Source organism: Nomascus leucogenys, chromosome 9, assembly GCF_006542625.1.
Source record: "Nomascus leucogenys isolate Asia chromosome 9, Asia_NLE_v1, whole genome shotgun sequence".
In the NCBI taxonomy this organism is placed as follows: Eukaryota; Metazoa; Chordata; class Mammalia; order Primates; family Hylobatidae; genus Nomascus; species Nomascus leucogenys.
The window spans coordinates 17306678-17331842 of NC_044389.1; the positions used below are offsets into that span (position 1 = coordinate 17306678).

At 35.3% G+C, this 25165-nt stretch overlaps 1 protein-coding gene and 1 pseudogene across 1 annotated transcript in view; one reads left to right on the forward strand and one right to left on the reverse strand.

The window, feature by feature from the left end:
* The window catches only part of PTPRC (protein tyrosine phosphatase receptor type C), a 118659-nt gene that overhangs the window by 62813 nt on the left and 30681 nt on the right, over positions 1 to 25165 (reverse strand). The window contains exons 3-4 of the mRNA XM_030818694.1: positions 2591 to 2617; positions 806 to 940 (exon numbers count right to left, since the gene is read on the reverse strand). Of these exons, the coding sequence (XP_030674554.1) occupies positions 806 to 940; positions 2591 to 2617 (162 nt within the window). The remainder of the gene's footprint in view (positions 1 to 805; positions 941 to 2590; positions 2618 to 25165) is intronic.
* Positions 14092 to 15827, forward strand: LOC105738748 (annotated as a pseudogene).

Consider the following 25165-nt stretch of genomic DNA (forward strand, 5'->3'; position numbering starts at 1 on the left):
CAATCTCTAGATTTTTATAACCAAATAACTCACAAATAAATCCATCAAACTTTTACCCATAATTACATGCCAGCATATCCAACTAAGTACAGTAATACCTCTAGCCTTCAGTGTAAAATCAGGTCTAACTTTAGATTTTTTCAACTGATATGCATTGAATAAAAGAAAGGAAGGGAGAGAGGGTAGGAGAAAAGAAAGGAAAAGAGAAGGGGGTGGGAGAAAGGGAGTGGAAAGAAAGTAGGAAAGAAGGGAGGGAGAAAGGAAGGAGAGAGTTTAGAATTCTTTCTATTCACATTAAGTCACTGTCATCATTATAGACTTGACAATTATTGTTATTTTTAGGTTAAACCAATTCTGGTGTCTGCCAGCTTCCAATGATCCCTTTTGCTTTGAGAGAAATGCTGCAACCAGTTCCCTTTATCGTCCACTCTCACTCTTTTATTAGATGTGAATTACAAACAGACTAGAAAGAAAATCATGCAACATTCTCCTTATAATAGTATGTGATGGTTAATATTGAGTGTCAACTTGATTGGATTGAAGGATGCAAAGTATTGTTCCTGGGTGTGCCTGTGAGAGTATTGCCAAAGGAGATTAACATTTGAGTCAGTGGACTGGGGGAATCCCCCCTGCCCCCGCCCAATATGAGTGGGCATCATCCAACCAACTGCCAGCACGGCTAGAAAAAGCAGGCACAAGAAGATAGGAGAAGTGGGCTTGCTGAGTCTTCTGGTCTTCATCTTTCTCTCATGCTGGCTGCTTCCTGCTCTTGAACATCAAACTCCAAGTTCCTCAGCTTTTGGACTCTTGGACTTATTCCAGTGGTTTGCCAGGGGCTCTCGGGCCTTTGGCCACCGACTGAAGGCTGCACTGTCAGCTTCCCTACTTTTGAGGTTTGGTGACTCGGATTGGCTTCCTTGCTCCTCAGCTTGCAGATGGCCTATTGTGGGACTTCACCTCGTGATTGTGTGTCAACATTCCTTAATAAACTACCCCTCATATACACATCTATCCTATTAGTTCTGTCCCTCTAGAGAACCCAGACTAATACATAGTACCACGCTATTTTGATGAGTAGCATTCCTAAAGATTACTTCTAGCCAAGCAAATTCAGTCCCAGGTGCACGGAGAAAGGTTTTCAGAGAACTACTCTCCTTCATATCTTTGCACACATCTTAAGTTCAGTTCACATTCCCTTTCACAAATAAGAATTTAAAATTAGAAAACCTGACTTAATTGCCAATTCCACACTGTTCTTGAACCTCCACTTTGCAAATTCTCCTGGTTTCCATTGATGACATTGTTGTGGCCAATATTTGGGAGAGACCATTTTCCTTTGCATTTTGGTTAACAGTTTTAACTTACCTGCTTTCATCACTTGGAGGCTTGTCATAATAGAGTCAATTCAGAGATAACAGAAACTCCCTCAATAAGGTGATGAGTCGTGTGTCATTTTAAAGACTCTCTCCCCATTCTACCCTATAACTATCCCTTTCCTGCAAAAATAACCAGCTGGTATGGTTGAGATGAATCTCTCTTCTGTAAAAGTTGGAGATACTAAGTTGCATTTGAGTAGCTGGCATAAACCAATCACAATCTACTATGCAGGAATGACTTTCATTTATTTATAAAACATCACTGCCATGCTAAAAGCTGTAAAATTGTGTTAGGCCTTTTTTAAAAATAAGGAAATATAATTCTTATGCATATTCAGAAGTGTTTTGTTGCTATTTTCATGTTTATTTATTTTCTTCATTTGGACGGAATTTTTATTTCATGACAAAAATATTCATTTTAATAACCCAATTTCATGATACGTTGAATGTACGTTAGTTGGAATTGTGCATTACAATATTAAATCAAAACTGTCTTCATCATTTTACTTACCTTCTTAATGCATACTGTCAAACCATATGATTACGCAGGAAAAATACGTTTTCAGTAATATCAGTTAAGTGATGTGATATTTAACCACCTGCAATTTAATTTTCTCTCTTATTTTGCATGTACTATGTATGAATTTATTTGCAGCATCTCTGTTTTTAAATTTAATTTATCTCATGATTAAGACATTTATAAGGACTATTGAAATGTCCAGTAGAATTTGAAAATATTATTTAAAAATATCTTAACAGTCTCAAAGGTTTTGCATACCATTGAAAAGAGCAACATACTCTTAAAGAAATACAGACATATACAAATCTGTTATCTACATATCTATAACATACATAGACAGCTCTTAACCTGCTTTCAGACTATAAAATTTTGTGATCTAATTTAAATGCATTTTTTTGTAGTCTTAAAATATTAAAAGAGAGTAGAAACCTGTTGTGTGATTTACTGTCAAGTTTGGGAAAAGTTACTATTTATGCACAAAATATATATACAAATTTAATAACATGTTTAGGTAGTTATTAAACTCTATAACATAAGCAGAAAGTTTAAGAACAAGTGAATGTCAAGAATCATTAGGATTATAAAATTTATCCTTAAAAATAATTTCAGTGCTAATAATAGAAAATTGTAGTTAAATATATAAACTTTGCAACAAGAAAATAAAATTAGTAAAAATGCAAATATTAATTCTTACCAGTGGGGGAAGGTGTTTGGCTTTGCCCTGCAAAGAAGAAACAAAAATCTCTTAGAAAATTTCAAATTTCATTCATATTCACGTAAACATATATTAGATTTTTATATGTACCTCAAGTCTATGGTAGAACATCCACCAAGTGGCAATTTTCAGTAGCTTTTACCCTAATGAAACTATATTTCCTCTCTTAGTATCATGTTTACAAAGCCCAAATATGTCAAAATTATGTTATTTATTTTTTGAATCCCCAGGCTAAATCAGAAACATAACAGACTAAAGGATCACTATTGGGATTAATTTCAAGCCTGCAAAAGACTTTTGAAAAACTTTTGAAACATTTTTTCCCAGATGCATTATTTATTTAGATAATGATGATTAATTGAGCACCTATTTTGTGCTAGACATTATGCCACATGCTAGGGATATAATATGACCAACATATAAAAATTCCCTGCCCTCAATGAGCTCAATTTAGTGTGAGATATAAACAAAAACAATCAATACAGTGTGATGACAGATGAGACAGAATGTGCTAAAGGAGTACATAATAGGATCATCTTATTTATATTTCCAGGGTTGGTGGTTGGCTGGTAGAGGAGTTGATACAGAAAGTTTCTCGGATGTATTTAAGCTACAACCTAAAGGAATACTTATAGCTAGCTTGGTCCCAGAGGAATAAGAAGCTGGGATTTATCTTACAGGCTTTAGATATCCATTAGAGGGATGTCTTTGAAGGGAGGCCTAAAGGAGAAACATTTGAATTTTAGATCAACCTTTCAGGAAATGGAAAATGAATTATTAAAGAGCAAAGGTGGGGGCAGGAAAATCAGGAGACCAAAACCAAAGCAAATCAGACAGAGACGATGTCCTACATAAGAAGAGTATACCCCAAAAGAAAGGTTAGGGGAAAAGGACCGATGAAACACACAAGAATCACCAAGACTTTGTAAATCCTTGCAAGTGAGAATAAAGGAGAAAGAGCAATAAGGAAAATATCTAGATTGATAGTTTAACATGCTAGTGAGTTGTAGTTTCACTGAACTTGAGAAGTAATAAACAGTGAGTAGAGAGAGGTGAATCGGAATTTGCTTGAGATTTCATGTGAAAATGTATAATAGCATTTGAACATAGAGGTTTGTAGCTCATGATATACATCTGGGCTGATGCTATAGATCAGCATATAGATACATTTTGCAGCTACAGGGGTGAAGGAGATCACCGAACTACATAAAAGAGAAGTGTCCAAGATAGAATCCTGAAGTTCAGTGAATATTAAGGAGAGAGCCAGCATAGGTAATCAAATTTTCCAAGTAGGAAGAAAACTGTAGCAAACAAGAAAAGAGTAGGGGTGTTTCGAGAAGGAAGTGGTTGAAGTCAAATAATATGGGGATTCACATGTAGGATAAACATGGTGGATTAACATGAGTCCACTGGATTTATCATCTGGGTTTGTGGAAATGTTGAAAAGAGCAGCTTTCTTGGCATGATGGGAACTAGATTCAGTCTACAGTGAAGTGCAATGTTTTCATCCCTCATCTTAGTAAATGCCTATTTAAAAGATTGTAAAGTTCTTTTCCAAATGACTGCAAACTCAGGTTGTTAAAGTGAATAAGAGATCAGATGGAAGAGTGAATTAACTGGTACTTAAGGTGACTTTCTGCCTTTATATTTTATCTTCTGAACACAAACTGATGTGAAAACATTTTCTTCCTTCAGAGTTGCCATCCAAGGAGCATCACCCAGTATTCTTCAATGACATTCCCTGGCTTATTCCTTGAAGTAAAATGTATTTTTGTTATATATATATTTTTATATCATTGATGGGTGATACATAATTATTAACATAATGACTTTCTTATTTTCTCATTATATTTCTCTTTTTCTTAATAATTCATACTTAAATATTGTTTTTAATTGATATTGTTTGTACTTTTGTCCCTTTTCTTATCTAGTTAGCTTTTATCTTTCTATTTCATGTAAATTATTGTTATGTTTATGTTCCCTTTAACAGCATTCCGCTCTCCTTATTTGTTCTTATTTTCTTGTAAATTAAAGTCTTAGAATTGTGTTGATTTGCAAAAGAGGTAATAAGAAAAAAAATATTAGTATAGAAATAACTAATAGCTCTCATGTTTGAAGTGAAAGGAAAAGTGTCCTTCATTGTTTGTGAAGAACAAAACATATCACCAAATTTAAAATATTCAAGTTGCTTTTGAGTGTGTGAACATACTTTATACAACACATATCTCTTCTTTATCTGAGAAATACGTGAGCTCTTACATATCTAAAATTAGGTTGATATGCCCCTTCTCATGCAAGCACCTCATTCCTTGGAACTTGAAAGAAGTAAATTTAGTTCACTTAGGTTCAAGAAACATACATTGTTGTGCTGGTATGCTGTTGGAGACTAGATTCAAACATGATAAAAGCATGATCCTTGCCCTGGATAAGCTTATAACCCATAAAACACATGTATCTAGCCATCTGCAAAGACATTTTAGTCATGGATACACCTGATTAAGACTAATAATCAAACTTTCTCCCATCAACATCAGCATGAATCACATAATAAGATGAGAAAGAGGAGGAGAAGAAAGAGAAGCAGCTGTAGCAAAGAGTCTTGTGTAGAAGAAGTGATTGATAAGTAATTGTTGGATTCTTTTAAGCATGAGTAAGTGCAAAGGAGAAATCAAACAGATCTGATGATAACAGCTTTAGGAGAAGAGCCAAGGAGCAAGCATTATAGGCCTTGAAAAGGAGCTTGAACTTTTTCCTCAGAATGATGGAAGCCATTGGATCAGTTAATACAGAGGAGAAATCAGAAAGTAAATTTGATGACAGAGAAAAGAGGAATCTTAATGTTACCTGCACCACTAATTCCACAGACCACTATATTCTATTGCTCTGATTTAATACCTTGTTGTCACCAAAATGTGTAGCACCAACTATACAGAGTGTTTCATAAAAGAAAATTATAATTCATCATCTGCTTACCACAGAAATGAGAAGAAAAATGCTGGGACACTATGTGAAGCTATTTCTTTTTTAACAAAAGAACTGTGAATGCCTGAGTAAATATACTAGAACTGTTTCCAACCAGTACACTATTCATCAGACTACGTACATGTTCCATGTCTCAGAGAGATTAATAAACTTCCAAGTGGTCCAAAAGCAATAAGTTTTTTAAAAGAAATACATGATGTACAGTATTTTAATCTAACTTCTGAAAAGAAGGACAAGAGGCAAATTACCAAAATGGAGAAGACTGTTTCTAATGATTTACTTTTTTAAAGAATAATTTAGAAATGATATTTTATTGTTATTAATTGTTAACATTTATTGAGTGTTTACTGGGTGCCAGGCACTATACTAAGTCTTTTGCTTATGTTTCCTTTCTTAAACATCGCAAAAACCCTAAGAAGCTTAGAAAAGTCAAGTGTCTTGGCCAAGTTCACAAGGCCAGTCTAGTATATGTGAGCCAGACTTGAACCTGAGCCTGTCTGACTTTACAGGCCATGCTCTCACACATCAGGCGTCCGTCTTTTCCCATCAACTTGTCCTTATGTCCTTTCCTCTTCATATGAAATTTCAAGCATGAAAATTCTTTTAGAGAAGATGTTTATTAAAAACTCATAAGTTAAGTAAAAATTGATCTTAATCATCATTTGGCTGCAAGTAAATTACTAGTAGTGCTACAAATGCTAAAATAACCTTGAACCTAAAAATAGATATGCAGATTAAATCATAATGTGCTGAGTGAATGCTCTATAATGGTACAAACAAATATTAGAGAAAATTTAGAGATGTGTCAAGTTAATTTATTACAGAATATTATTTTGACAGGAAAGTCAACCAAACTACACTAATATTAAGCACAATTATTAAAATTTACAGACTTTTTGTTTAGATGTTAAGAGGTTTCTGGAGCTAGAGGACAGAATAATGGGCATACATATATTTTTTTTTTCTGATCTCATCATCGCTTCATATTCAAAATTTCCTCAAATCTTTTCATCTTTAATGCAGCAAAATTTAATATCCTTGGAAAACACCATAATATCTAAAGATCTAACATTTTCGTTTCTTCTATGTTTATGCTTACTTCCCATAAAAGCCTCTTGAATTGAATATGTGTTTGCTTGTACACCGATTTATCACTGGATATGATTCTAAATTCCTCCACTGAGTGATTTTTAGGCCACATTAAAACATTGTAATCTATGTTTTATTTCATTTTTATATACTATTTCAAATACATGCTTGCGCGCGCGCGCACACACACACACACGCACATCCCACACCATTTTATCTTTTTAAAAGAAAATTCCAAGACTTCAGCATCACTGTTTAGACTTAGTGTAAGACTCAACTTGCTTGTTCTCATGGTCATAAAATCCCTATAAACAGATTTTTAGTTTTGGTAACACTTTTAGTCAACATGATAAATGACATAAAAACGTTTTCGTCCCTGAAAAAAGCACATAGAATCTATTTAAAAATTAAAATTTAAAATTAAAAACTACTTCAACATTTAAGCCAATGCCCTTAAGGAAATAAGGTGGGAACTAGAGTGATGCAACTTGAAACAACATATCAATTTGAACAAGCCATGTGCACTAGATTATATAAATCTATTTTTCAATCTTTTTAATATTAAAAATTTTACCAGTCTTAAAGTAGGAACACAGTAAATGTGACCTATATAAAATAGCTTAGTTAAAACACCTACTTAGCAACTAAAGGACATTCCCTGCACCCCACCGCCCCCAGTCATCTAATGATTTTTACATCAACATTAGCAGTACACTAACAAATACTTTGGTGGAGAATGCCTTTATATATTAAATAAGGTAGGGAGTAGGTGAAGGTACTTAACTATTTAGAGAAAACTATACAACCAAATATCTGCAATAATTTATTAATTCTCTATCATATTTTAATTCTTCCTAAATTACATGAGCAATGACTTCAATTGTCTGTTGCACTTCATATGTGCAAACATTATTAAACATTACCAAAATCATACATAGAAGCTACTGTGCTGAATCTTCACTGATAGAAAAAAAAGACCCGGTGAGATTGGTTGTGGCCAGGCGCAGTGGTGCACACCTGTAATCCCAGAACTTTGGGAGGGAGAGGCAGGTGGATTGCTTGAGCCAAGCAATCCAGTCTGGGCAACATGCAAAACCTTGTCTCTACTTAAAATACAAACCTTAGCTGGGTGGGGTGGTGTGCACCTATAGTCCCAGCTACTTGGGAGGCTAAGCCCAGGAGTGGGTGTTGAGGCTGTAATGAGATGTGATGGTGCCACTGTACACCAGCCTGGGTGACAGAGTGAGACCCTGACTCAAAAACAACAACAACAACAACAAAAGATTGGTTATATAACATATTTAACTACTTCATGACCTATCCATTTAGATTGGAGTATATGGTTAAATATTATTGTGCTTGTCCGATGCAAAACAAATGAACTGATGTAGTTATCTAAGTTGTTTTATGTATGTAGACAGCCTTGTACTCTACCCTAGTTCCTGTATTACTTAAAAGCAACAATGTATTCTTAGTGGAGTCAAATAGATCTGGGAAAAGCAAATAAAATTTTTGCATAAAGTACTTAATAACCAGTGCACAATAAATATTTAGTATTTGGAGATTGTTTAATACAAATTACACTACAATATATGTAAACATTCTTTATGAACAATACTGGGAAAGTGTGGAAAATAGGTAAAGCAAAATATGTGAAATAGCAATAGAAATTAAGAGGGCACATGTGTAGGTGTGTGACAATAAAGAGAAAGCATCACTATTTCTCAAAGTAAGAACTGCATTGAGCTTTCTCTCAAATTCTATAAACACATCAAATAAATATAAAATAAAACACAGTAATATATCTAGTGTTCCACATATTACAGTTACTACATTCTACACTTTGACTTTTATCTTCTAGGGATGAAATTTTCTACATTTTAAAAAACTTAAATGTCGTGTTTTCATTATTTAGTCAAAGGAGTATTTAGTAATATTTCAGTAGGTGGCACCATAGCACTAAAAATCTGTAAATTATCTAAGAGCTCTTTTTCCCATTATAATCCTGTTGTGAATCACCAGTGGAATTGACTAGATACATTAAACAGATGAAAATGTAGATAACAGAACACTTGATCTTCAAAGCTGTGTTATTCTAACACATGTATTGTTACTGAATTTACCTTTCCCCATATGTTTCTTTTGCAACTCAAAATGTTTAAATGATCACAAATCAAAGTTACCTTGAAGTCACACCCCTAAGTCCCTGATCAGAGATTTCAGCAAAAACTAGGAATCAATTTCAGTGAAAACGGCATTTCAAAAGACATACTTGGGCTTTAAATACCATCCGTTCTCCCTCCCCGCTAAAAAAAAAAAAAAAAAAAAAAAGTGGGATGCTATTTCCTAGGGAATTTAAACCTGTCTAGTTCTGCAAATCTGGGAAAAGTACAAGGGCAGAAGGGTAAAATAGAATAGATGAAATAAATACTTATTCTCAGCATCTGCCCTAAAATGAATAATAGCATGTTTTGAAGGTTGAGAATGCATACTTGACCTCCATAAACATAAAGCCTGTACGAAAGTGGAAAAAAGCAAATCAAGACAAAAAATAAGGGTCAGCTAAAACAGATATGTATAGCTTTCCTTTCTTAGCAATGCATGATAATAATAAAGTACACAATAAAAATAAGAGAATTGCACTTTATGCTGGAAATCTGCTATATGGTCCGCAGACAATAAATCTAACAAATCATATTAAATTATTAAGTATTTATGGAGTAAGCACTCTGGGCAGCGACAAACCAGGTATTATGATTTCAGAGAACCACAGGAAACAGTCTTTTCTACCCTCCATTATTATATTTGCTTATCAGTAAATATAATAATGATAGCAACAGTTTACTGAAATGTTATGTAGCAGACACTATGCACACCTCTTTATATAATATATACATATTTTTTTTCTTTAAGCATCCCAGTAAGCCAATGAGTTAGCATTATTTATCCTTTTTTATACGGAATGAAACTGGGACCTAAAAGAGTTTAGTAAATTGCTCACAGGCACACACGAAGAAAGTGCTAGATTTGAAGTAGTGTCTATTTAATAATTTTCTTATTCTTTATGTAGACTTTATGTTAAAATATTGGGTATATTAATATTATTTTTGGAATCTCATGAGTAAAGCACTTTCTGCTTACCATCAGAAAATAATTCCAAAGATTTCTATTCAGACAGAAGCAAAGGATTTTAGTGATTATTGACATGCAGTTCATTTGATATATAAGGAAACTAAGACTCAGTGAGTTTAGTGCCTTCCTGATTTCATTCAATCTAGTCAAGGCACATGAATTTGAGCTCCACCAATGTCCAGAGAATCTCAACATCCCTTTATTGAGGCCTTTTATTAAATACAAATGGACATCCAAGAAACACTAGACCAAAGCCTCTAATAAGAAATAAAGATAGAGCTCAAATAAACAAAAGAGGGACTTGGAAGAATGAGGCAATGCAAGGAGCAAAAATGAGGATAACCAACTACAATTCATATTTTCAGAAATGAGAAAACATCACACCTCTGAACACAGAGCAAGAGGTTATAAAAAGCAACATCTCAAGATCAAGAGAAGAAGTCAATAGATACTGGCAAAAATCTTTTTTTTTTTTTTAAAGAAACAGCACTACAATAAAAGGTAACATTTAAAAATCACAAAATATCAAGGGAGGGGAGAGTCGTGGGAGCAAAAGACTGCTCTTATTTACTCTAGGCCTTACGGTACTATTTAAACTTCCAAATTATATACACACATTTTAAATAATAATGCAAATAATAAAGAAAAATATCAGTATGTAAAGCAGTATTGAGGATAAAGAAGGCAAATTTTGGGGGCCATGAGAGGAATACAATCAAATAATTAAAAATTTTTAAAGATAGCAACCATATCTAGCTGTCTCCCAATGAATTATGGTGTCCAATATTTAAAATAATGTTTTTTGCTTGTGAATACATATGACTTTGCAAACACACACCTCTAAAACTAGGAATGCATTTGTAGGTATTTTATATTTCGCTTAAAACATCATGTTATATATTTCAGGCATGTTGATTAATGAAACAATTAATAACAAAAAATTAATAAAGGCTGCTAGATAACCATTTAAGAACAATCAGTTACACTGCTTTTTTTCTGTCTCAAACTATTTATCTACAAGTTAGGGGGAAAATTGTATCGCTTCCTGTGCAATGATGGCCAAATTGAAGTCTTTGATTTAGATTTGTGTGCCTTTAAATGTCCCATAGTCAAATTTGTTTCAGAAGTAATTCATGCTACATGCCCTTTGGAGATATTTATAAAGTGTGTTAATATATTAAAAGCATAGAGAAACTTAATTTTACTTCATTTAGCTCAAGATCTCCTAAAAGTATTTGCCACAAACCCATTTTCTTTTTCCCATGGACATACTATAGGACATTTGCACAATGTAACTGCAATGTTTCTGAGAACATGGTTTACAAAATTCTAGCTTGTTATCAGTTATGTATATTTGTGTGTGTGTAACCAGTATTATTATCCTGAGGAAGATAAAATATCAATCCTTTATTTGTATTAATCCTGACTGGGAATTAGATTAAAGGTGCATATTTCTGGGCTCCAACGCTGGAAAATCTGGTTTAGTAGGTTTGTGGGGTAATGTGATCTGTGCACTGATATTTTCTTAAAGCTCTGATGGTGATTATGATGGAAACAAAGGTTAAGAACAACTGAGAAAGATGCTTCCTTACCCATATTCTCTTTTTAAAACATTTTCCAGAATAGGTTTATTCCCATATTAATTATCTTTTTGCTTCTTATGAAAATGTCCGTTTTCATTTACCTAAATCCAGGGGTATATACCTGATTTACGCAATATACTTCAGACAGCAAAAACCATTTAATTATATTAATCCCTTAGTAAGTATATGTTTTTGTAGCTCTTTGCTTCCTCTAGGATAGGCTACGATCATCATTAAAGAACAAAGAATCATCAAAAGATGTTTGCATAAGTGGTGAAATCTTTTATTAGTGCATTTAGTGCTATTAACAGTGTTTATTATTTAATAAACAGCTACTATGCACTGTCCTAAATACTGTTACGTATTATTTTATCTAATCATTATAGAAATCCTACAAAGTAGATGGTATTCTCTTCTTTTCACAGATGAAAGCTCAAAATCATGAAAACATGTATGCAAGGCTAAATAAAGAGCTTGTAGCAAAATGAGTCTAGATTTAAATGCAGATCTGTCTGACTCTAAAAACCCCCATGCTTGTTCAACTGCATTGCAACATAAGGAAAAAATATTTAATGCTAAATCCAGTATTTGTGCTAAAGAGCTATTAGGGACTCAAAAATGAGTAAATATTATGTATGGGATTCAGAGTACCACACATTAAAATTTATTGTTAAAAAGTGTAAATTGCTGGACAATGACTACAAAAGGGGTAGATTCTTATTTTTCAGAAAAACAGGGAAGAAAAGTGAACAGGCCTATGCCTAACAAAAATGGTAGCATGAACTTGTCTGTCCTTCGGTATTTTTACCCAAATCTTTAACGAAGGAAAAATAGTAGAACATGCTAAAAAAGTTATAGTTTTATTATGTCTGTGCTTTGAAACAAAGCAAAACAAACAAAAGCCTTTGCTGATCAACCTATACCTTGTAAAAGAAGTGGGGTGAGGGAAAGAATAGGTTGAAGCTCCCCATAGAAAATAAACAGTGCTAGGACAGTGAGTGTCTGTGAATTTAATATAGTTATGTAGAAATGTGTTTACTGCACCAACCACAACCCTTTCTAAATGAGCCAGGAGATAAATTAAAATTACACTATTTTTTTGAACTAACTACAATATGATAAAAAATTAGCAGAAAATAAATGCTAGATTATAGGGAGTCCACCTAATAAGAAACTTATCTCCCATCTCACAAACAGAATAAAATGTGTCCGCTGAGGCTGCACAAAAGCATCCCACTCCTAAAGCTGAGGATAATAAAAGCAAAGGCTGATAAATGCACTGCTTATTTCTTCTTATTTCCCTTTAATGAAAACTCTGAACAGAAACACTTGGTTTACTTTCAAAATCATTAAAGGAACCCAGGCATAATGGGAAAAGCTACACTTTCAAACAGAAGAGGTTTTCAATGTGTTGTTCTCGTAAGACTGCTGTTTGCACAGCTAAAAGCTAACAGCAGTGTCTTTACTGCTCTTGTGGTTTCTTCTCTTCAGTGTACTTCTGTTTTTCTTATTCTGAGTCTTTATAGGAAAGGAAGAGGCGCAGCTCATGCGGTTAAGCACACAGGCGCTACCAAATGGTGCAATAGGTTGCCATAGCACCAGCATAATCAGCCCTATCTCGGGGTTAAAACCACAACTTCTCTAGTTGACGTTGAAGCTGCCTGACTATACATTTAACTGCTACAAAATGCTGAATTTCAGATTGATTTGTGTTTGCTTCAATAAAAATGCATTTCAAAAGTAAAGTTAGTTTTATTATGTGATTTATTTCAGAAGCACTTCATTTTGAAAAGCACTCACAAATGATATTTTAATGACAAAAATAAGTTAAACCTAATCTTATATTTAAAAACATAAAAAGTCACCGTTGATTTGGCCAGCAATTAAACTTTGTTAATTCATTACATTGTGCAACTTGGAGAAAATAGATCACAAAGAAAAAAGTAAGACAAAGTGTTTATTTGTAAATAGAACTCACATTCCTTTACCACCAGATAATGAAATGATAAAATATAGTCTAGGCAAGGATATTTCCTATTTGTTCAGCGACATTATCATCACATATGAAATACAACCCTACCAGTAGGAAACATCACATTGCACCCTTTGCAAGCAAATGCACTGAACTAAGTTGAATGGCTTCCTAAATACACACCTGATAGTCTCATGAAAGATAATGCCTGAAAAAACAGACATGTGTAGAAACATTTTGCTGCCTTGTCACATTCCCTGATACCCTGCAGCTCTAGTTGGTAACCATTTTCCATGCTGTGTATTCCTATCAATTGTCTTATGTTTTGACTAAATAATTATTTCATAAGATAGAAAATATTAAAATAATATATTAACATTCATAAATAATAAATCCTGAAAAGGATCATGAGATCCTTTTCATTTAACTTCTTTGGGAAAATTCATATTGGGCCAGCTCTTCATCCCTTTGTACATCAGGAAATGGTTTCTCTATCTTTAGTAAACAAGGAACATTTACCGAATATCTATTATTCGATACATTGTCTTACACAATCCTCATAATATCTCTATGTGATAAGCATTATTATTCTTGTTTTATAAAGGACAAAAGGAAGACACAGCTGGTTTAAATATATTGCTTCCAATATAGAGTAACAGTGTAAAAACTCAATCCCAGGTCTACTAGAATCCAAAGCTCCTGCATTTTTTCCTAACTCCATAATGCTGCCTCCTGGGAATAGAGGATTCAGAGCATCCATTTCACATCATTCTCCTGAATTTCGGTACACAGTCCTTGAATTCCTCCTATCTGTGGTCTGTGGCTTCCTTTTCCTTTCCATTGCCTTTACCCTGGTCCAGGTACTTATCATGTCCTATTTCAATGATGTTTATACTCAATTTCTAAACTGACAACTTCCTCCATCCCTTCCCCATGCATGCTAGATACTGCCACATTGATCTGCTTGTAAAATGCACTGATGTGTCTCTTTCCCGTTAAAATATTTTAGTAGGAGATTCCAAACTCTTTACTATTCACTTTACATCAATTCCTCTGAACTTTATATAACTTTACATCATTCCTCTTCAGTTAAAAGGAGATTGTTGTGTGTATATATATATATATATATTTTTTTTTTTTTTTTTTTTTTTTTTTTTTTTTTTTTTTTCTGAGAGAGTTTTGTTCTGTGGCGCAGGCTGGAGTGCAGTGGCACTATCTCAGCTCACTGCAACCTCCGCCTCCCAGGTTCACACGGTTCTCCTGCCTCAGTCTCCTGAGTATATGGGATTACAAGCATGCACCACCACACCCGGCTAATATTTGTATTTTTAGTAGAGACGGGGCTTCACCATGTTGTCCAGGCTGGTTTCGAACTCCCGTCCTTAGGTAATCCGCCTGCCTCGGCCTCCCAATGTTGTGGCTATTAAACAAGACAGTTTGTGAAGCCTTTAATAATATTTTTAACATCCTATAAATGAGCCCCAGCTTCCCTGGCTAGTTTTCAGAGGCTGCCGAGTCGCCGGGGCGCCTGCCCCTTGCCTAGTGGCACTCCCAGCTGCGCGCTCCGCTCTTGCGCAGCCACGCCAGGGACCTCAGCAAGCGATCCAGGCCCTTGAGCCTGCAGGAAGTGGATGCGCAGCCGCAGCACTCGCTGTATGTCACCTACGCCAGGGCGGCAGTGGACGAGCTGGGCAAAGTGCTGACGCCCACCTAGGTTAACAGACACACCGGCATTTCATGGGATGATCTGGATTCAAGGAAACTCCTAACAGACCCGGATGCTCCCGGCAGGAAGAAGCCCCAATACAGGGAATGGCGTCATTTCCTGGTGGTTAACATCAAGGGCAATGACGTTAGCTGTGGCACAGTCCTTGGGCCTCCGGAGGGCACAGGCCTCTACCGCTATGTCTGGCTGGTTTACAAACAGGACAGGCTGCTGAAGTGTGATGAGCCCTTCCTCAGCAATAGATCTGGAAGCCACAGTGGCAAATTCAAAATGGCATCCTTCTGTCAAAAGTTCGAGCTTGGCCGGGCAAGGTGGCTCACTCCTGTAATCTCAGCACTTTGGGAGGCTGGGGCGGGTGGATCACTGGGGCAGATGGATCACGAGGTCGGGAAATCAAGACCATGCTGGCCAACATGGTAAAACCCCGTCTCTACTAAAAATAGCTGGGCGTGGTGGCACAACTTGTAGTCCCAGCTACTCGGGAGGCTGAGGCAGGAGAATTGCTTGAACCCGGGAGGCAGAGGTTGCAGTGAGGCGAGATCAGGCCACTGCACTCCAGCCTGGCGACAAGGCGAGACTCCGTCTCAAAAAAAAAAAAAAAAAAAAAAAAAAAAAAAAAAAAAAAAAAAAAAGTACGAGCTCGTGCTCGTGGCTTCAGTGGCCAGAAAGCGTTACCAGGCTGAGTGGGACGACTATGTGCCCAAACTGCACGAGCAGCTGTTTGGGAAGTAGGGGGCAGCTCAGGGACCTGAACTGTCCCACAGGCCCCAAGCCGTGTTCTCCAGTTCAGTGTTGCATGTATAATAGATTTCTCCTCTTCCGGCTCCCCTTTGCACAGGCAAGACCTGAGCAGTCAGATGGTTTAGGGTAACTTTTCCTGCTGCCTGGCCTTTATAATTCTAGTCACTCACTCACTCTGGTTTATGTTTTGATCAAATTGGAACTCTATTTTCAGGAATATTCTGGTACTGTGATGGGGTCATCAAATTAATATGAAAATAGCAATCTAAAGTTTAAAGAAGAAAAAATTGGGGGGGGGGGAAGACCAGGCCTACAGTAATAGAGCAAAGCATTAAATAATCTTTAAGGGAGGTTACAAAAAAAAAAAAGAAAAAGGATTGGTCGCCTCTCTGCCTTTGTGATCCTGATACCAGAATTGCACGCAGCGTGTTTTTATGGTGCTGTCGCTCACCTAGACAACCAGAGGCTGGCTGGCATGGAGGCTAAACCCCAACACGGTGCATCGCAGATGCCTCAATAGGCGTCAGTATCTTGCTCTGGTCCCTTTAAAAAGCAATCCTGGAAAAAGCATTAGGGAGAGTGGCTTTGCTTTTGTTGGGGCACGGCCATCTAGACCGGCAGCAGTGCTCATTGACAGCTTATTAGGAATCCTTAGAACTGTGGTTGTTAAATTGATAGCTCTTCATGGGGGTAAGAAAAGCTGATCTGGAGTTGCTAATGTTGGGTTAATTCTGCTGTTTGCTTACAATTGAATAAAAATAGAAACGTTGACTGAACAACATCAAAAAGTTCTATAAATGGTAGTAATTACTGTTATTGTTACCACCATCTGGATTATCACCTTCAGTCATTTTGACTTTTTAATTTGATTTGTCCTTCTTAAAGGCACTGGTGAAATCAGCATCCCTTGTATCCTACACAGTAGTTAGTTTATAGAAGGACAATACACATTTTTGGATTTACTCTTGCTATAGTTTGTGCCTATGGTTCCACAGTAAAAATACTCTGAGCAATATAATTTTGAAACTCACTGTAAGATATGTGTAATTTCTCATTTCATAAGATGGTATTGCATTTCCTCTTGGCATTTTCATGTGCTTTTGAGTTTTCATTTGTATCTATATTTATGTTCATGCAATAAAGAACAAAATGTAAACTGTACCTGGAAATATACATCCCTATGTGAAAAAAAAAAAGCTGGACTTTATATTGTCCTCGGAATGATCTAGTTTTGAATCCTAGCTCAGCCAACTAAGGTCTTGTACAGGGTAAAAGATATTTGTGAGGTTTAGTCTCCTTGTTTTTAGAGCCATAATCATAAAATCTAGTTTATATATGGTTGATATGAGGATTAGACAAAGTAATACATGCAAGAGGCTTTGTAAAATGGATAGCAGCTTGTGAGTAGCTGAGGAAAATTTGAATCCACACACTATTGTTTAGATTTAATAATTTTGATCATACTATAGCCACATTACAATGTGTAAGTGCAATAGTTTTCTACTTTCCATGGAAGCAGGGAGGAAGAATGCTTACCCTATTCTTAGGGTAATCATGGAAGACTCCCCCAAAATAAGTAACGTCTAAGTTAAGAAGGATATGTTTGAGTTAGGTAGGAAAGGAAGATGATGAGTCTTTTACAAAAAAAAAATAGCAATGTGGCCCAATATTGAGAATCTAGTACATTTCAGAAAGTAAAAGTTGTTCTTCCTGGCTGAAAAGCAAGATGTAAGGTAGAGGGGTGCTAGAAATGTTTCTGGAAAGTAAATGTGACGCTGATAATGAAGGCCCTCTCTTACAAACTGAGAAGTTTTAACATTATCCTCAGGTGACAGGAATTATTATAGAGCTTTCAGTAGGTGATTAATCCCATTTGTGGAATGCAGAGTGGAACTTAGGAATGCAAGGTTGGAGATGAGGTTATGTATTAGCAAGCTGTAAAGTGCTTTTAGAATTTAAAATGGATAGCAGGCCCACGGGTAATGTTGGGTAAATGTTCATTACGGTTAACACCAGTCTATCCTTCTGCCTTTTTCACTCAGTGACATCAATGGTAGTAATTTTCAAAAGAGATTCAGAAATCCAGTTATAGAATAAAACTAATTTAAGAGGTTATGAGGGCTGAGCCATCCATTCTTTGAATCGGGACACAAAATCTTATTTTATTGTTAATTATGAATAGGTAAGAATCTAAATATGCCTACCCTCTTGACCTTGATTTCTGACTTCTACATAAATCTTCTATGATTATGCAACTTATACTGAGCAAAGAAGAAAAGAAATCTGAGTTATGTTCCCAGATTACCGTATTTAGTGTGCCCCTTAGGTTGAATATGCTTATCTCATTCAATGCTGTATTTTATCGTATTCTTTTTGCACTTCCCCTTGTTCCTTGGAGGAATTTAAAGAAATGTTATCAAAAGCAAGGCTTATGAGTGACTAACTCTCAAAAAGATACCAACTCAAAATAAAGATACCCACTCTCAAGAAGTGATTTTTCCAGTGACCTGTCACCTGTGATTCTATCTCTGTGCAAGGCAATGGGAATGACTATTCTCCCTGCCCGGGGTTCTGAACGCCAGCCCTCACTTCACTAAACAGCTCAGAACAAACCCAGAGCCATGCAAGTCTCAGAAACTCAGTTTCTTGGCATTCATCCAGAAAAGTACTTCAGAAACCCCTCACTGACTGATACAGATCTACCATCTGTTTCTTAAGTTTAACAGTTGTACAAAGAAAGTTTTTCACAGTTGTATGAAAAAAAGACATGGTCTCTTTCAAGTTCGTATTCAATTTACTTTTCCTCCTGTTGATTGGCTGATTCCCAAATGTCAAAGGAACACCTAATGCTTATGTTGAATCTATGCTAAACTAGTCACCATTTTGAAACTCAGAAGCATGGTTCCTAAAGACCTTCTGGTGTCCAGTACTACCTTGGGCATTCATACAGCACATTAATACTCCATGTATTGAATTAAATAAAACTGGCTTGACTTAGTTACTAAAACAACAACAACTTTTACAAGTCTTTTAGCACATTTGGAGAGTAGGTCTAAGTAAAATTATTCATTATTGGTCTGGTTTTCCTTTCAAACATTTATTTTACTGAGTTTTAATCTTAATGTAAACATTTTAATTCCAGATAGCATCCAGAGCTTTGATCTTGAGGTACAGTCTAAGGTAGGAATGGTATTTCGGTCTTTGACACAGTTCTACAATAATGCTTCCAATATTCTCTAGTTATCTTTTTAAATGAAATTAGCAGATACAACAGAAATTACTTATCCATTCCGAGAATATAGCCCCTGACCTGATAAAGCTAGATATTAAGGAAAAAGATGGTTGCCTTTCTTTTATAGTGAGAAACTCTTCCAGGGAAAATTGACTTTATGTTTTCAAGTGATCAATTTACCAGCATACTTTTATAATTCATACCCAATTTATAGAGATATAAAAATAGTCATGTCTCATGTATGATGAAATTCAGTTCTTGACACAGTATGTCATTTCATGCCATAAAATAAAGAGCACATTTGGGTTGATCATTCTATGGGAAATCTTAGGGAAGCCTTATAGATTTATCACTTTTTGCATTATTTTGTCTCTTTATGATAATTTAATCCAATCAGGCCTAGTCAAAGGGAAGATCAAGCTAAAATTAGATGGATTCTTACTATTAATGAGATATTATCATTGGCATATGCTTTTTAAAACAAAACCTAAATATTAGTAATGAAGCAAAGATAAAGCACATTTAATGAGAAAGTTTTGGGAATTTTTTCTATAATAGATACATTTTATTGTCTATTACCTCCCTCAACAAAACTATATTTTCTTTTAAATTTAGATATTTGCTTCTTATCAACATTAATTCCATGTTGAAAGAATACAATTACTATTCTAGTAAAATGTTTAGAACTGAGAAAAATACAGTCATTTTTTTCTTCCAAATTCTTAAAATCAGGGCTTTGGATCAAATAAACTTTTTATTTAGGTGAAATTCACATGCTATTTTACTGTCAATAACATCTCAGAGGATCATGAAACTAACAGAGGCAATGAGCAGTCTCCAAAAGAAAAAAGACAGAAAACCGTCACAAATCCTAGGGGACTAAAGGTACACAAGAAATAAATGCAACATGAGGTCCTAGATTGGATGCTGTAGCAGGAAAAGAACAATATTGGAAAAATGGGCAAAATTCAAATGAAGGCTGTAATTTGGTTAATAGCATTGTACCCATGATTACTTCTTAGTTTTAACAAATGTACCCTTGGCAAATGTTAATATTAGAGGAAGCCAAATGAAGAGCAAATGGGGACTTTCCTTACTATCTTTGCAACTTTTCTGTAAATCTAAAATTATTCCCAAATTGAAAGCTTTTTTTTTTTTTTTTGAGACGGAGTCTTGCTTTGTCGCCCAGGCTGGAGTGCAGTGGCACGATCTCGGCTCACTGCAAGCTCCGCCTCCCGGATTCACACCGTTCTCCTGCCTCAGCCTCCCGAGTAGCTGGGACTACAGGCGCCCGCCACTACGCCCGGCCAGTTTTTTGTATTTTTAGTAGAGACAGGGTTTCACTGCATTAGCCAGGATGGTCTCGATTTCCTGACCTCATGATCCACCCGCTTCGGCCTCCCAAAGTGCTGGGATTACAGGTGTGAGCCACCGCGCCTGGCAGAAAGCTTATTTTTAAAAGGTTTGTTCGTAACTAGTTCAGGGAAAGATGAAGCAAAGCATAGCATAGATTCATTTTCTTTCGTTTTTAAATTGAGTGTTTTTGTGATTGGGACATTTTCATACCACATCTTATAAATGTTTGCAATCATAGCCCCAGTTATTATGTTATAATTATATGTTATTATATATGTTATATATTATGTTATATGTATAAAATATATTTGCTATATATATTATTATATGTTATTATTGTACAGTCATAATGCAGATAGTGAAGGCTACCATTACTAAAAAGGCAATATTATCCATCCTGACATTGTAAAATTGTAAAATTGTAAATTTTCACAATTGTAAAATTTCACATTTAAAAAATATAATAAAGCTTACCTACCTATCTACTTAATACTTGAAACTGCTTTATAAAATTCTCACTCACTAGTTGTGAATTTATTGTTAAATGCCTTCATTGGACATGATCTCATGAGTCTTTGTGACTGGACAGCATTCCTTATCCAACTGAAGTGATGAGCATGAGATGCCGCTCCAAGTGTCATAAAAAGGAGACACAACCTCTAAGCCAAAGAGGCTGGGTCATTCTACTGCATATGAGGAACAAATGCAACTACAACAAAGGTCTTCGTTTTAAGAAGATAAATCTGGATTTAGTCAAAATGCGTAAGATAATTTGTTTGAAAAACTTTTTGATTGCTGCTTTATGCTGTACAAAATGAACAACAAAAGTCTACTAATAAGCTTGTTTTTATGGTTTTTAGCCTCTAGATGCATATATAATTCATCCATATTGCAAAAATCATTACATTAAAACAATTTTGGGAGAGAAGTACATTATTAATACTTCAAAATTTCAATTTCTTAAATTTGGGTTAACTTTCTACAACACACAAGCAAAGTTAAGAAAAAAAATCAGAAAACAAAAGGCTTATTCTACTGCATTTCTTGGGACATTGTTTCACTTTGAGAGTGTGTGATTCTTTAGTCATTAATCACAGCTTCTTTATTTTTCTAAAAGATTGTTTTCCATAGTATCACTGGAGGAGCAATTAAAATGTACTCTTCCATTTTTCTGAATAGTAAACTGATTATGCCTCTGTAATGGAAATAACCAAAACAGTATCTTTGAATGTATTGAAAATAAACACTTCCCTCTTCATTTACTCAAGAAATATTTTCAAATGACCATTATTTGACTGAGCATGTACACAGCACTTATTATGTATCATGCGTTATACTAGGTTACATATATGTAAGTATATCATATACATTAGCTTCCTCAATCATTGTAATAATATGAAGCATGTATAATTATTACCTCTATTTTAGAGACAAAGAAAGCACAATAAGGCACAATAAATAACTTGTTTGAGATCATTCAGCTTGTGAGTAGCTGAGAAAAATTTGAATCCACACAGTATTGTTTAATTATTTTGATCATACTATAGCCACATTGCAATGAGTAAGTGCAATAGTTTCCTACTTCCTATGGAAGCAGGGAGGAAGAATGCCTACCCTATTATTAGGGTAATCATGGAAGACTCCCCCAAAAAAAGTAATGTCTAAGTTAAGAGGGATATGTTTGAGTTAGGTGGGAAAGGAAGATGATGAGTCTTTTAGAAAAAAAAATAGCAATGTGGCCCAACATTGAGAATCTAGTACATTTCAGAAAGTAAAAGTTGTTCTTCCTGGCTGAAAAGCAAGATGTAAGGTAGAGGGGTGCTAGAAATCTTTCTGGAAGATAAATGTGACGCTGATAATGAAGGCCCTCTCTTACAAACTGAGAAGTTTTAACAATATCCTCAGGTGACAGGAATTATTATAGAGCTTTCAGTAGGTGATTAATCCCATTTGTGGAATGCAGAGTGGAACTTAGGAATGCAAGGTTGGAGATGAGGCTATGTATTAGCAGGCTGTAAAATGCTTTTAGAATACAGTTAAAATGGTGCCAGGCACGGTGGCTTGTAATCCCAGCAATTTGGGTGGCCAAGATGGGTAGATCATCTGAGATCAGGAAATCCAGACTAGCCTGGCCAACATGGTGAAACCCCATCTCTACTAAAAATGCAAAAAAATACAAAAAAAATTAGCCGGGCATGGTGGCGTGCACCTGTAATCCCAGCTACTTGGGAGACTAAGACAGAAGAATCGCTTGAACCCTGGAGGTGGAGGTTGCAGTGAGCCCAGATGGCGCCTCTGCACTCCAGCCTGGGCAACAGAGCAAGACTCCGTATTAAACAAAACCAAACAAAACAAAAAACAACAATTAAAATGGTTTCAGCTACAACTAACAGAAAAAAAAGGAACTCGAACAGAGTAAACAGTAAGGAATTTATTATCTTACAAAACAGAATTAGCTCAATGGTTTGATGATGGTACCGGGACTCAGATTCCTTCCATATTTTTGCTCTGACATCCACAGGGTATGGGCCTAACTACCCCACTGGTCTCAAAAAGACTCAATGCCACATTCTCATCAAATATGAACCAGAGACAGGAGAGGGGTCTTGTTTCCTTTTGTCTCTTTTTAAGACTGAGGAAAAGTCTTCCCTAAAACTCCTTCACATTTCATTGGTCTTAATTGCAGCACTATCAAAGGGAATGCAGTTACTATGCTTCACTTTGACCAATCCGGATGTAACTTTAGGTTACAGGAAAACAGCAAAACTCAGTGGAATTTTAAGTCATATGGAAAGGCATGAATAGCTAAATAATTAAATACTTACAAAATAATTTTAATGAAGGTCTCATTAGCAAGAAAAATGCAGAGATATGGATGATAACAATCTCAGAGACTACTGCAGAAATGTGAGTGGCCCAAATCAAAGCTGTGGCAATGGAAGCAGAGGTGAATATTTTAAGACATGAAGAATACAGACTTCCTAGCATGTTCTTTGTAAGTCAATGCTGAGTTAAGGGAAAAGGAGAATATGTCCTAGGTTATATTGGCTCAGGCAAGTGTATAGAAGCTGATATAATTCACCAATACAGGAAATGTGACAGCGAGGCATGTTAATGAAAGAAGTTTTTGAGTTCAATAATGTTGAATTTGAGATACCAGTGGCATACTAGTTGGAAGTGTCTAGTACATAGCTGGAGAAATTGGTCTTTAATACAAAAAAGACAGCAGAACTGGAGATATAGATGTAGAAGTCACAAATTTATAAAAGACAAATTAAGCAATGGGAGTAGGTGATTTCACCCTAAATGATAGCATCAGGGTAGAGGAGACAAAGTTCTAGAATGGAATACATACCAACACCAACATGTAACAAGGGAATAGAGAAAGAGGAGCCAGAGGGCTGAGATGAATGAGAGAACTAGAAGGTAGTTTCATGTTTCATGAAAATTAGGGGAGGACAGAGTTTTGAAAAGAAGGAAGTCGTCAATAGCGTTAAATGCCTCTGAGAGGTGAAGTATAATAAAAGCTCTAGCTTGTCCATTGGGTTTAATTTATTGGAAACGGGGGGGCAAAGGGGGTGATACTGGTGTATGCATGGAAGTTGTTTTGGTGGTGTGCTGGGACAACAAGCAAGAAAGCAGTAAATGGGTTAGTGAAAAGTGAGAGTGTAGACTGGGAGGCTAGAAAAAAATCTTTTAAGAAGTTTGTGAAGCAGGAAAGAGCAATAGAGAGTATGAATTAGATAGAGACTTGTAAAGAAAGTGGGTATTTTTTTTATTTGCTACCTGCACTGCCATTCCAACTTCTCTCAAAATTGTGTTTTGATGATAATATATACAAATAGTTCTGGAGTCTATGGAAGAAATACTCTAGACTTTGAAAATATAATGTAAATATTTCTGGGGTATATTATATATTAAATCTATTAGATGATTTAATTTTTAAAATTTGTTGTGTAAGTTATTAATGTGTCCCAAGCTATTTTGTCTTCCCTTTTCTGTGTATTTCTTCAATGGTGTCTTGTTTTATCACAAATCTTTAAAATCAGAACTAATCACGTTTCATATTTAGGATGTTGAATATAGTTTTCATACCTAATAAGGTCATATAACAGTGATTAATAATTATAAATATTTCATCATGGAAATTTTTGGCTTCCAGTGCCTTTCTTTAAAAATGCTAAGGAAAATAAGAAGCAGAAACATTTATATTCAGTACTTAAGGACAAATCTGTAAAGTAGGTCCTAGTCAAGCTATACCAGGGCTATGTTTCACTCATGATCTATTTCACAAAATGTCTATATCACTATAAAAATTCCTGAGATAAGTATAGAAGTCAATACAAAAAAGAAGCTAGTAATACTTACACGCTTCAGCTGGCATTAAAAATAGTCATTATTCTTACAGTTCTGTATTAAGGTGCTCACAATAGAAAATAAAATTAGTATTAGTTTTCTTTACTAAGGTCCTTTGGGTGATGCCAAAGAAAATCTGACATAAATTCATTTCCTTTCACAAATGTGATTTTCATAATGATGAGAGTAATAAGAGAAGTGGGTAAGAAGATGTCGCATTTTGAAAAAAATGACTCCATCATTCAATTGACTTTACAGTCCCAGGACTAAGTAAGCTATTCAGTTAAAATAAAACCTGATTTTAAAAAAATTTCCTGATTGTATCTCTTTGCACAAAAAAATATGTTCTTCATTTTCTTTGGGGGAAAGTAGGGGTCTGGGAGTG